The following is a 14,850-nucleotide window of genomic DNA, read 5'->3' on the forward strand; positions in this document are numbered from 1 at the left end:
TAGGAGCTGGGAGCTAACACCTCTGTCATCTGGGCCAAAGATTTTCTACTACTGCTACCCTGAAGCGTTTGACACCTGGACAATCAGTGGGAGTCCCTATAATTTCATAGGGAAGGACAAGGTTTTCCTCAGGCAATATGATTGGCTTTCTGCTTTTGATGTCACAGGTATGGAGTCACCAATTATCATGATTGCATGGAACATGGAACTTTCCTGCTTAGAAAGTTCTGAGCCCAAATGATTTCATAAAAGGAAGAAGTACCAAGCAGGAGGAAAGGGGCGACTTAGATCATACTTGCACAGTGTCAAGAAAGACTAAACTATCCAATCCAGAGGACTTTTGGGACACTATTTACATTACTCTAGGTGGGTGATGATCAGAAGACTAAACTGAGAGAGTGGCTGTGGGAACAGGGCAAAGTAGGTGGATACTAGAGATGTTCTAGATACTAGAGAGAGAGACAGTCTAAGAGATTTGAAGAAACCCTGGAATCTGAGTTTAAATCCCACTTCAGACACCAGTATATGCCCCTAGTTACTCCGTCTTTCTCAGTTGCCTCATCTGTAAAATGAGGATAATAATAGCTCTTGCCTTGTAGGGTTGTTGTGAGGATAAAAGGAGATACTATTTGTAAAGTGTTTTGCAAGCTATACTATAGAAATGCTAGTTGTTGTTACAGCTTGATAACTGCTTGGATATAAGACATGGAGGAACAAGAAGTATCAAAGATAACCCCAAATCTAGGAGAAAGAGAAAGGAATGTGGTGTCACAGAAATAGACAAGTTGGAAGGAGGGGTTCACTTTTGGACATTTGATCCAAGATGGAGATGTTCATAATGGTGCAAGGAATAGAGGGCTAAAGAGAGGTAAAATGTAGTGTTACATACAGAGCTAGAGAAGTAAGAGCTCAGTTCTGACCCTTTGAGTTTGGGGTGGAAAATGGAAGATCCAAGATGGAGATGTTCATATTGATATGAGGACTGGAGGGCCAAAGAGAGGTAAGATTGTTCAAGAGGTATGATAGTGGACATGAGACTGAAGTTCCTAGAGGAAGGAAGAGGCAAGAAGAAGACCCAAAGCCAAGGAGTTAGTTAAAGTTAGAAGAGCAACCTGGAAATGAGTAGACAAGAGCACTGAGGGTAGGAGTGAGGGTGAGTGCTGGACATGGGTTATGCTGACCACCAGAAATGAAAGGTTGCTCAAAGGTCACTGGGGGTGGGGTGGGTGCTATAGAACAATAGAAATGGTGGTGAGGAACAAGGAATATATATACCCATCTCTAATTCTGGCCCAGAGAGTTGGGATAATAGAACAATTGATTCTAAACAGAGAGGTTTGCAAGGGAGGTGATTTCTTCAGAGAGACAAGTGAAAGGAATATTGGTTGAAAAGCTCTGGAATATAGATGATTTCAGTGATAAGAAAATAAGGATCCCAGAAAGCACAGGGAATTCATTAGATATAGCAAGATATAGGGGAAAGAGTATTGACTCTGAAATCAAAAGATCTGACTTCAAATCGTCCTATCCCTTTGGAATATTGGGCAATTCACCTAATCCCTCTGGACCTTAATTTTCCTATCTGTAAGATGAGGGGTTGAGCCAGATAGCTTCTATGCTAGATAGCCTTTAGATCTCTTTCAGATTATCTCTATGGTCCCTCCTATGAACTTTATCTTTTAACCTTACATACTGAAAATTGAGTTATAGATAAAGGATTCATTGAGCAGTATCATAGTACCATAGATTCTGAGTTGGGATGGACCTTAGAAATCACTTAGGAAATCTCTTCATTTTGTTGTTGAGTCATTTTCCAATTGTGTCCAACTCTCTGTAACCCCATTTAGGGTTTTGTTGGTAAAGATACTGGAGTGGTTTGCCATTTTCTTCTTCAACCCATTTTACAGATGAGGAAACAGGCAAATAGGGTCAAGTGACTTGTCCAGAGTCATATGGGTAAGTGTCTGAGGCCAGTTTTGAACCCATGAGGGAGTCTTCCTGACTTCAGGTCCTCTATCCATTCTATCTACTGTGCCACCTAACTCCCCCCATATGTCCATATATATGGACATATTAACATGTATACACATGTAGCTATATGTATATATGTATGTGTACATACATGGATGGGTGGATGTGTATATATGTACACATGTATATGTGTCAATATAGATATAGATTTTTTTTTTTTTAAAGACTGGATTTCCCCATCTAGCCTTGGTTGGACATGCAGGATCTATTCTTGGGCTTGTTCCCACTTCTGATTGGCATAGGAGCTTTGAACTATTTTGTTTCTGACCTGGGTGAGTTCTTCCCTCAGATAACCTGCTTGCCCCTGGCACCTGGCTGCTCACCATAACAAAGCCAAATTTACTGCAGACATCCCTTTAGCATATCCTACTAAAGCTCAGACTTTTAGAGTTAATGAGATCCAACATCTTTAGCCTCTTCTGCTGCTAAGAGTATAGGCATGTACCTACATGCTTGGCAAAATTCTACATTCTTGAGGGCAGGGAAACTTGACTTATATTTCTTCCTATCTTCTATGATGCCTATCCAGTTCAATCAAACAAGCATTTCTTAGGCACCTCCTTGTAAAAGTAGGTGAATAGCATTAGAGTGTTACAAAGCTTTGAGCCCCATTGGGGGAACTAACAGAGAACCAGTGGAGGAGTCAGGATGACCTCTCTTCAGTTCCTGTTTCTGACACTTGGTGGTTGTGTGAGTTGGGCAAGTCACTTAACCCTTCTGTACTACTATTTAGTAAGCTGTGACTAATGTGTCAGGGACACTAAGGACAGAAAGAAAAACAAAACCAATCTCTGCTCTCAAGGAGCTCACGTGCAAACAAATATGTACAAGGAAGATATCGATACGATGAATTGGAATCATCTCAGAAAAAAGAGGATAAGGTTAAGAAGGAATGGGAAAGGCTTCTTGCAGACAGTGGGATTTTAGCTGAGACCTGAAAGAAGCTAGTGAAGCCTAGAGGCAGTGATGGGAAGGGAAGGGTATGTGAAAGAGTCAGGGAAAATGACTATAGTCTAGAAACGGATCAAGGAGGTCAGTGTCATTGGATCAGAGAAGAGACAGAGAGAAATGAGGTGTAGAGTGGATAGAGTACTAGGCATGGGGTTTGTGAGTTTAAATCTGAACCTCAGAAACTAGCTGTGTGACTCTGAGCAAGTCACTTAACCCCGTTTGCCTAAGTTTTCTTATCTGTCAAATGATCTGGGGGAAGAAATGACAAACCACTCCAGTATCTTTTCCAAGAAAACTCCAAATGGAGTCGTGAAGGGTTGGATGTAACTGGAAAAAAATGACTCTACAGCCACCTCTCCTTGATACTCTCTTCTGTCTAGGTTTTTGGGACATCCCTCTGGTTCTTCTCCTACTTATCACACTGCTCCTTCTCTGTCTGCTTTCCTAAATCCTCTTCCAGGTCATGCCCACTAACCTTAGGTGTCCCACAGGGCTCTTTCGTGAGTCCTTTTCTCCTTTTGTATTATTTTGTTGTGCCACCTAGCTGTCTATTCAGGAGAAGGAGTCAATCAGTATTGTCAAAGGCTGCAGAGAGTTCAAGAAAGCTGAGAATTCATAAAAAAGTCATTAATTTTGGCAAATACAAGATAATTAGTAAATTTGGAGAATGCAGTTTTGGTTGAATGATGAGATGAGAAACCAAACTGCGAAGAGTTAAGAGAGTGAGAGGAAAGTAAGTGGGGGCACCAATTGTAGATAGCTATCTCAAGGAGTTTAGCCTCAAAAAAGAGAAGAGATATAGAGGGATAGCTAGTGGGAATGGATAGATCAGGTGAAGGATTTTTGAGCATAGGGGAGACATGGTTATGTTTGTACATAGCAGGAAAATAGCCAGTAGAGAGGCAACAGTGAGAAAGAAAAGGGAAGAGAGGTACCAGTCTGCAGAAAATGGAATGTAATGGAATCCCTTGAGTATATGGAAAGCTTGCCTTGGAAAAAAGAAAGATGATTTTCATGGAGTCATTTCAGACCAGCTAATGTTAAACTTTCAGTGTGAGCGTATATACCTTGGAAACCAACCCCTAAAAATCAGAGCTTGATTGATTATTTGGTTGATTGTCTAGACTTAAGAAAGTGATGGAGAAAAATGTTAATAACATATTAAACTTCAAAGTGTGTCATGTACACATTTATTTTTCCAGAAATCTGTTTATTAAACACTTATCCACACACCAATAAGCCACCTCTTTGTGTGGGGCAGGAGTGAAGAAGGGGATCCTGGCAGAAAGCATCTGAATGATGATAGGGAGAAAAGAAAGTCTGTGCAAATGGCCTCAATAATTTTAATGAAATATGAGGCAAGGTTCTCAGCTAAGAAGGCAAGTGAGAGGGGAGCCATGGAAGGTAACATGGGGAGTGGGATAGTGAATGGACCAGACAGATGTAAAAGGATTGCCATGCCTCAAGAAAGACCCAATTGAAACTAAGGAACACAAACTTGTAGTGGTCCCAGTCAACATATTTTTGTACCTCAGTTTCCTTATCAATAAAATTTGGACTTGGCCTCTAAAGTCCCTTTCAGCTTTGAATCAATCATCTTTGAAAATGTTGAGGTTACCACGCTACATTGGTAGAGGGATTTCCTCATCATGAGTTCCTCATACCAATGGAAATCCAGCTCCAGACCAAATACATGCATGCATATACACATAATACCTGCATACTTATATATACACACATGCATATATACATCTCTAATTATGTATCTGTGTGTTTGTATATATATGTACATATACAGACACATACACATCTGACTTGTATGTATCCTCCAGTTATTAGTGAATATAATAGTACTTTACATGTAGTAAGTACTCAGTTAACACTGATTTATTTGACTCAGTTTATCGCTGAAGATATCAGCAAAGATAGTAGTCTGGGATTAAGGCTGTATCTATTTCAGGGTGTGAGATGTCTTGTAGATGTAGAAGTGTATTTCAGTGCCCTTTTTCTTAAAGAACTGTTTCCTGAAACCAGGAACGATTCCTGGTTGAAGCCTTGGGTAACTCACCATCCAGTCACTGTGAGTAAACTCCTCCTCCCTCCCCCTCCCTGCCCTTTTGACATAATTACTCTCTCTCAGGATTTTAAAGCTTATCTCTAGCAATCTTCATTTATACCCAGAGAAATGTGATCATTCTTTTCTTCATTCATTCTTCTAGCCCTTCTATGACAAATCACATCTTATCAAACAAGAACTAAGAAGGTTATAGGGTTTTAGAAACAAATAAAACACGAAACTATTTGTGAGGGAAGGTGATGAGCATGTATTTTTTTTTTCTATAATCCTCTCCAGAAGGCAAGGAATAGCCTAAGCACAACACAGAGGGACACACAAAGGCATTGAAGATGGATTTAGGAATATTTGGCGTCAAGTTTGTGCCGTACCTCACTAGGGTAGCAGAGATCAGCAGAGGTATACATAGAAGGCACCCAACCTAGACTTCAGAGATCAAGGATGATGTCAAGGTTACTGAATCTAATAGAGATAAATTAAAAGGGAGAGAAACAGGCTTTAAGGGTGGTTGTTTTCTTGAAACGTCCTCCCCACCTTTGGCATACTTGACAGAAGCAAGCTGAGATTGCATACATATTGTAATATGACAGATTGCTAGGTACTACTAGGCAATGTTTGCTGGTTTCTGAGAGACTGGGCCATTGTGAAATATTTTTCCCCTGCAGTAAAACCAGCCTGAGCCAGCCTGGCTGGGTATCTGCTGCCCATGCTCTTCTCAAACATGACTTTCTGATGAAACCAGATGGAAGCATTTTCTCCACTTATTACCGGCCTGTTTATAGTGACTTTGTTTTTATTGCCAACCACACAGGGACTTCAAATGGGAAGAGGGAAGTTATGTTTAAAGGAAAGCAGGTGAGCAAGTGAAATATATCTATCCTGTCATTCCTCTGTGTGTATGAGCCATGCAAGAGACAGACAGAGAAGAGAAAGAGAGGAGAGAGAGAGAGAGTGAGAGACAGAGAGAGACAGAGAGAGACAGAGAGAGAGAGACAGAGAGACAGAGAGACAGAGAGAGACAGAGAGACAGAGAGAGAGAGAGACAGACAGAGAGACAGAGAGAGAAAGAGAGAGAGAGAGAGAGAGACAGGAGGGGGGAGGGGAGAAAGAGGAGAAAGAGAAAGTGGAGAGAGAGAACACAAGAACACACATACACACACACGTGTACACACACACCAGCATCTTGTTCTAAAAGCAAAGAGCAGCAGCATTACCTCCCTGAAGCTTGTTGCCAGACTGAGATTGATTATCTCTGGGTTTCTTATCTGTTTATTGTAAAGAAAGTAAATCAAACTCTTTGTGCTCTAGACAGGTCAGGCAGGGGTATTTACTGTCAATATGAGAGGGAACCGAGGCTACATAAGCCCAGAAAGGCAAAGGAGTGCTCTTAGTCTCAGTAAAACTGAATACAAAGGAAGTTAGGAAGAGATTAGCTTGGGAGAGGTTTTGGAGGGATGGCTGGCTAGAATGCACTTCTGTCTTCTAAAAAAAATTCAAATATTTGAGTGGGAAATGTGTTTTAGAAGATTAGAAACTCTTTAGGGATAATCTGGAAAATTATCCTAGACTTACATGAATGAGAAATTCCATTTCTCTCTGTTCTCCACCCCCAAAGTAATTTTTCTTTTAAAAAATGACAGATATGTTCTTATGACTTGCAAAAGACAATTTGAGTCAAGAGCTGAGGAGGAAAGATCCCCATACTGCTTCGGACGGCCCTTTTGTTTGACTCCCAGGGAAACTGGGAGGGGCAACATGTGGATAGTGGACAACAACCTCAAGACAGCACACCAGCATTTTTCTGTGCAGTTAGAATCAGCCCAAGAACCTAAGGCATAATCTGGAACAACAACAACAAAAAAAAAATTAAAAAAAAAAAGAGGAAAAACATGGAATCATTAACAGAAGAAGCCGTGAAGTATTATCTTATGAATAAGGTAAGAGAGAATGTTTCTGTCTCCCTACCCCTCTGTTGTTCTCTTGCCATTCACTCAGCATCTCAGTGTAGATACTGAGGGATTTGAGGAGAGAATTCTCATGGAGCTCCTTTAGGCTTAAAGATAATCAACAAGCATTTACTGTGTTTCAGGCATTGTGCTAAGTGCTGAGGATACAAAGAAAGGGGGGGAAAAATCATGGTCCTTGCCCTCATGAGATTCACATTTTATCAGGGAAAAAAACATGCAAAGAAATTTGTACAAACAAGATATTATACACACACACACACACACACATATATATATACATGTATGTATATGTGTATGTATCTGTGTATGCATTGCAAATGGAAATAACCTAGAGATGGCCCATTACTTCTCCCTTTTGAGAATTCCTTTACCTCTTTTTAGGGTTCCTTTGCTGATGGTTCAGTCTCTTTCATGTTTTCCTATTTCACCATATCCCTTTGGATTCATTCAAAAGCTGCTTTGTAATTACAGATTACAATTTGTAATTGTAATTGGCATTTCTGAAGTCAGTTTTGTCTCCCTGCCTGGACTGGTGAGCTCCCCTGGAGGAGACAATTTCTTTTCTTCCTTGTGTGTCTTACAGAGTGCCTGGTATAGTGTGTCAGGTACAAGGACAACTTTATTTGGCCATGTTTACTAAATGCCCGGTAGAAGGAGTCCAGAGCTTGTTGAAAGAGATCTCAGACCTTAGCAGTGACTAAGAATTGTGGTGCTCCTGGCTAGTACCAGAAATGAACCCAGGGCAAGGGGCCAATTTTCCCTCAGATTGTGGGGCAGGGAAGGTGGGAAGGAGGGAAAATTGGAGGACACTACTCCCTGGAGTAGGGGAACTCAGACAGAATGGAACTGGCCACCCTTATAACGGAAGTATGTGTGCACACCTGGGTCCAGGCACTTAGTAACTTTTTTATTTAACTAATTATCTCTTTTAACTGGGTAATGAGCTCTTTTGCTTCTAGTTGTCCAAGAAAAGTATGTCAGTGCCTGCTGGTAAATTCAGTAGCCTTAGGCAAAGAGCTATCTCATCACCTAGTTAGAGTTCTACTAAGGTAATACAAACCCCTCATTCAAAAGAAAATAAAACTGAGTCCCAGAGAGAAATTCTGAAGAAAAGGGAACAAAGTCTGATAAAAACATTAAAAACATAAAAACCTTGAGTGGTTTCAGGACTTTTCAAGGACTTCCGTTAAACCTTCTGGGAAAAAACATCATTCTCATTAATTAATAAGTATTATTTTTATGTTTCCACCTGAGATTTCTTAGGCAGAGTAAGAAGAAAAATGAGGTAGATGGCTACTTACTGAGGGTATAATGAGAATTGTACCTTTTTAACTCTCTTCAAGACTTAAGACATTGTTATTAAAGGTAAAAATGCTCAGTAAATATTCATTGAACAATTTGTCTTTAGAGGTGCAGAGCTTACTGTAGATACTTTGTAGATGTTCTTACAATTTTGTACCTTTACCTCCTGCTAAGAAAATTGAATCTATCAAGTAAACGGTCCTTTTAAACCTACATTTTCAAGGGGAATCCATACATCTGAGTTTTCTTTCTTCAGTATTCAAACCTGAATTATTTTTAAAGTTCTAGGGAAGCAAAATCATTTCCATTATTGGTCCTGTCATTATTTTTAAGTAGCTAAGCAGGGTGGGCCTGTAATTTAAATTTAAAGGCATTAATCACTCAAAAGGTCTGTTATCTATGAACTAAAATCCGAAGTCCAAAATCCAGCTCCCCATTATATGCAATCAGTTAATCTTCCCAGTCTCTTGAAAGGAACGTTGATTTTGTATCCAGAAGACTTCAACTCAGCAGATCTGCTTGCTGACATTCATTTATTTTATTCATTCATTCATTCATACATACATATATGTGTATGAATGTGGTACATATTATTGAGTCCCTATCTTTCCTCTTATTTTGTCTTTTGTCTCATACCTCCTTAGAACACCATCCTATTAAATTTCACTAAACCATATTCCTACACTCCTTCAGAACTATGCTTAAAATTCAGTTGCTCCCTGAAGACTTTCAGGTTAGAATGAATGCCATCAGCTACTCTAAATACGACTATGCCTTACTTGTGCAGATTTTCCATAATTCTCTATGAATGTGCCCATCTCTTATCACTATTCATGATTTTATCTGTCTCCATCTAGAAAGTATTATTTAATATTTCAGTTTATAGCTCTTTATCAGGCCTTTGGGGAATGCTTATTAAAAAAGACATGGTTCCTAACTTCTAGGAATCTACAGTCTAATCTTTATCCCTAGCTATCAAACTATCTTGTCTCCTCCTTTAGATTATAATATTTTTGGAGAAGGGCAAGACTTATGTCTTCTATATTATTTTTAGCTCTCTGCAGGACTTAGGACAATGCAAACAAAGGAAATGATTCCTTGTAAGTATTAATTGAATATTTGTCTCTAGAGATAGAAAGTAAGAGATGGAGAGGGGCAGCTAGGTGGTGCAGTGAATAGAGCACCAGTGCAGGAGTCAGGAGGACCTGAGTTCAAATCTCACCTCAGACACTTGACACTCACTAGCTATGTGACCTTGGGCAAGTCACTTAACCCCAATTGCCTCATCCTGGGTCATCTCCAGTCATCCTGATAAATATCTGGTCACTGGATTTAGATGACTCTGGAGGAGAAGTGAGGCTGGTGACCTACACAGCCCTCCCTCACTCAAAGTTAAGTGCAAGTCATGCCATCATTTCTCTGATGGCATGGTCTTCTTTGGGCAACAAAGGATGAACACACACAAGAGATGGAGAAGAGGAAAGGTAAAAATAATAGAGACAGAAAACGTGACATGAAACATGGTTCCTATCTTCAAGGAATTTGCCCTCTGATCTCTATCTGTCACTACCTAGTGAACTATCTTGTCTCCTTCTTTAGATTATAATATTCCTAGAGAACAAGAATTACATCTACCATATTATTTTTAGCTCTCTGCAGGAGTTAGGACAGTGCCAGCAAGGGAAATAATATTCAGCACATATTAATTGAACATTTATCTTTAGAGATAGAGAGAAGGAGAAGAGAACAGGTAAAGATCTGGATAATATCACAGCACAATACCATGTCTCCTTGGAGAGAGGTGGAGTCCACAGAAATCTGGGGCCCCTGGCAATGTCTTTCTTTAAAGTTGCCTTTAATTATTATTTTGACATGATCTCTGTTGAATTTCAATCAAAATATTCATTTAGCACAATGGCCTCTTTGGGTCTTAGTTTCCTTATCTGGAAGGAAAAAAAGAAGGAACTGAGCTAGATGACCTGTAGGCCCTATTTAGCATGAGCATGTTATGTGGTAACTGAGAGACAGCAAAGTATCATGTATAGGGCACTGGATTTGGAGTCAGAAAGACCTGGGTTTGAATTGCGCTTGAGACACATAATGGATACGTAATTATGGACAATTCACTTAACTTTCGGAGCCACCTTCCTGCACCTGCTAAATGGGAATAACAGTAATACCTACTGTTGTGAGGGTCAAATGAGATCATTTATACAGAATGCTTTTGCAGACCTTAAAGCTCTGTATAAATGTGGGCTGTCATCATCATCATTACTGTTGCTGTCCTGGTAAAAGTGCTCTATACGAACGTGCAATGATACACCTGTGATTCTCTTGGGTCTGTCATTAGTCTATATGTGTAGACCCTCCATACAGACAGTTCTTTTAAAACAGTATTTTTTTGGTATGGTGTGAAGGTGCCTTTGGATTCCATGCCACTTGGATCCCAAAGCCTGGCAGTTCTTACTAACCTGGAAAAGTTTTGAGTTAGGATTAGTGATTATAACTTATATGTCATTTGTCCAAGGAACAGACTAACTGAGTTTGTGAGAGGAGTTGAAATCTGTATCATTGAAAAGAAAATGCTACTAATGAAATCACAGATATACCAAGAATATGATGATGATAATGAGAGAGAAGAGGGAGAGTAGAGCTTAATGCTTTAAGATTTGAAAACATTTCAGACATCTCATTTGATCCTCACTACAACCCTGTGAAGTAGGTACTACAGGTGATATTTTATATTATCCCCATTTTACAGATGAGAAAAACTGAGGCCTCAGAGAGGTTGTGAAAGGCCTATGATCACATAGCTAGCAAATATCAAAGGGAAGATTTGAACTCAGGTCTCTTCTGGCTAGGGACAGATTAAGATCCATATATAGACTTAGGGTATATATCTGCTTCACAGATCTTTTGGTTGATGTATTTTTATAAATGAATCTGATCATATATTACTTTTAAAATCTTAAAATTAAAAATCTATCAAATTGAATTTTAATTTTAAATTTGTTTTTGAATTTAAAACTTGATTTTAAATTTGTTTTTGAATTTAAAATTTGATTTTAAATTTTGATTTTAAAGTTAATTTTATTGTAAATCTTTTAAATTAAAAATCTTTTAAAATCTTGAAATTATATAATTACAGTGTAAAAGATAATATGAATGGTCATATAAGATCTTTAAAAGTTTATCTTTGTTATAGTTTTATTATGTAGATATTTACATATAAAGTATTGAAATGCCAAATAGTTTCTTCATAATCCTTTATAGTTGTGTTCCCTGTAACTACAAAATATTTGGACCTTTCTCCTACCTTTTTCCATTGCCTCTCTAAAGTAGAATTTTTAGTTAATTTTTTTAGTTATCACTATAAAATCCATGCAGCTTTTTAAAGAGAAGCAAGTCTTCCTTTATTAATTAACAGTGAACACAGAATGAGAGAAATCATCTCCCTGGAGGTCTTCTGGTTTGGACAGGGCCCCAAAGTCCAAAATGGGATTTGAAATGGTTCCATTCTAGCTTTCTTGTCTGGTCAGACAAAATTTTTATTTTGTTGTTGTTTTTTTAATACCTTATTATAGGGTAGATATGTTGATGTGACTTGGAGAAAGAGAGCACATGATATCTCTGTGTTTTGCAAGGTGAGGCTGAAGTTGGAGGGGGCAACTTGGTGGCAGGTTTCTACTTGTGGGAGCTCCTTCTTGTTTGGACAAAACTCTACATGCTCTGGCTCCCTGAGAACAACTCTTCCCCCATGAGTAACTATGGAATAGATCACCCTGCCTCCTCCTTACACCAGGCTTAACTTCTGTTTGTCTCCTCCAACCCTGAAGTGGAGATTACTTCACCATGTCCCTAATTTGAGCTAAATAGGAGTATAGAGTCACAGAATATGAGTGCTTTGAAGACCACCATCTCTAGTCCAAACCCCCTCAAAATGAGAATGAATGGGGTAGATAGGTAGAATATAAGACTAGACCTGTAAAATACAGGTGAAGATATATGGTGAACATAGAATCATAGATCTGGAATTGGAAGGGAACTGAGGTCCAAGAGAGCTCAAAGGAGCCTGCATTTAGATCTGGAAGGGCTGGGAGATTTCCCTTTTCTGGAAGGGAAATTATATATACATATACATACATACATACATACATAATAGGGCAGCTAGGTATTGCAACAGATTGCCAGGTCAGGAATCAGGAAAATTCATCTTCCTGAGTTCAAATCTGACCTCAGACTCCTACTAGCTGTGTGACCCAGGGCAAGTCACTTACCCCTGTATGCCTCAGTTTCCTCATATGTATAATGTGCTAGAGAAGAAAATGGAAAACCACTCCATTATCTTTGCCAAGAAAATCCAAAATGGGGTCACAAAGAATCAAACATAACTGAAAAACAACTGAACAACATACATAATATATTCACACATGTGTATGTATACATACACATATTACATAAACTATATATATCTGTTTATGTGTGTATGTATACACGTATACATACATACATACACACATATACACACACACATATATTTCTATTGCCACAAAACACAAACAAGCCCGGAACCTGGAATTTGTGATTGCCAGTTCCATAAATTCCATTTATTTTATCTGTCACATAGGGAAAGCAAATCTATATCATGATAGTTGGTGACACAAAAGTGCTAATGAAGCAATCAGGTTTGTTTGTTTTTTAAAGACATATAAGAAATCCTGTGGCCAACAAACTATTAAGAACCTCAAAAGACATACAATAGAAAATTACTGAAATGACCAAGGTTTTGTGAAAGGGTTTGTGGTCCTAGATCTGCTGGCTGGGAATATCATTGCATAGAAAAGACATAAAAGAATAAGCCCAATTGCCTGGGGAGCCAGAGGAAGGAAAGGAAGATGGGAAGAGGGAAGATGGAGGGAATCATACCTTCGGTGGCAGTCCCAAATTAAGGCAGCAGCTTAGAAAGTTGCTTCCAAAACGAGCGGGTTCCCACTCATTAAAAGTCTTAAAGGAAAGGCTGAATGACCACTCAAATCTCTGTAACATTAAATTAAAAGCTCCTTCAGGGCAGAAGTCATTTCTTGCCTTTCTCTTTTAACAGCAGAACTTCAGGACGACTCTTCTCCTGGACCCCCTCCTACCTTTCTGGCTTTATTATACAGAATGCTCCTTCACACACTCTGGTTCCTGCATATTGGCTTTCTTCTTGTTCTTCACATTTATCACAATTCCCACCTCTCATCTTCTTTACATCGACTGTCCCCTATTCTTTATGGAAACCTTTTGGAATCTCTGGTTTCTTTCAAAATTCCCCTCAAGTTCCACCTTGTGCAAGGGCCCTTTCCTCATCTTCCCTTTCCTCATCCCTCCTGTTTGACTTCCTTCCTAAGCTAAATTTGAACTTGCTTTGTATATATGTGCCTATTTTCTCCCTCCCCCCCATAAAAGGTAAGAAGGGAAGAACTATTTTATCTTTTGTCTTTGTGACCCCAACACCTTATACAATTGCTGCCACCTCATAAATCCTTAACAAATGCTTGTTGATTGATCCATTGGAGATATTCTAGAAAGGATTCTTCTTCTTCAAGTATGAGTTGGACTAGACTTGTGAGTAGAGCCAAACCAAGGGTGGGGCTTTCTGGTCTTTTGTGCAGGATGGGGATTTATACCTGACCAGTGAAATATAAAGGATCAGGGGTGCTGGTAATATGGTGGAATACGGAGGAAATATGGTGGTGTTCAGTGGGAGCTCCATCAGCAAGAACTTCTATGAAGTGCTTAAGCATTTGTTAAATACCCACGATGTACAAGGCATTGTGCTAAACTCGGCATACAGAGAAAGGCAAAACCAAAATAAAACCCAAATTAGTCCCTGCTCTCAAAGAGCTCCCAGTCTAATAGGGTGTGTGTATATATATGTGTGTGTGTGTGTGAGTACATATGTGTATATACACACACACACATGTGTGTATATGTATGTGTATATATACAGACATATGTATGGGCATGTATATATTCACACATATGTATGCATGTATATATACACATACATATACACATGTGTGTGTATGAACATATATATACACACACATACACAAAGTATGTATAAGAGAAACTGGACATAATCTCTGAGAGAAGACATGAAGTATAATAGTACCAGAAAAGAAGAAAGAGTCTGGGTAACGAAGGGCTATAAAAGCTAAATAGGATTAAACAATCAGCTTCTGGTTTTTCCCAGTGAGGGACAGTATCCTGAGGCTTCTGCATTTCCATTGTGGTGGAGTCTCTCCCCTACCCTACTCCCGCCCCAAAGAAGCAAGCCTTCCGTGCCTGTCAAACAAAAATGTCCATTGAAACTTTGCCTCCAAGATTTCTTCTAACCCTAAAGATTTTGAGATTCTGCTTAGTGGAGTCCCGGTTAACTGGGAGTCAACAGACATGAGTTCTAGTCCTGTTCCATGATTTTTTTTCTATTTGATATTCAGAAAGGTCATTTTGACTCTTTGAGTTTCTGTTTTTTTCTTC

The 14,850-nt window shown here is 39.1% G+C and overlaps 1 protein-coding gene across 3 annotated transcripts in view; it reads left to right on the plus strand.

The window, feature by feature from the left end:
* The first annotated feature begins 224 nt into the window (after nucleotides 1-224).
* MAB21L3 (mab-21 like 3) overlaps nucleotides 225-14,850 on the plus strand; it is a 40,809-nt gene continuing 26,183 nt past the window's right edge. The window contains exons 1-2 of one of the 3 annotated variants that reach the window (XM_072644455.1): nucleotides 225-366; nucleotides 6,697-6,993. In XM_072644455.1, coding sequence (XP_072500556.1) covers nucleotides 6,946-6,993 — 48 coding nt within the window. In that variant the 5' untranslated portion in view covers nucleotides 225-366; nucleotides 6,697-6,945. Of the gene's footprint in view, nucleotides 367-5,021; nucleotides 5,063-5,694; nucleotides 5,912-6,696; nucleotides 6,994-14,850 lie in introns of those variants that run through there. The other 2 variants (XM_072644457.1, XM_072644456.1) reach the window with 2 other exon arrangements.

The sequence above is a fragment of the Notamacropus eugenii genome, chromosome 2 (assembly GCF_028372415.1).
Source record: "Notamacropus eugenii isolate mMacEug1 chromosome 2, mMacEug1.pri_v2, whole genome shotgun sequence".
Taxonomy (NCBI): Eukaryota; Metazoa; Chordata; class Mammalia; order Diprotodontia; family Macropodidae; genus Notamacropus; species Notamacropus eugenii.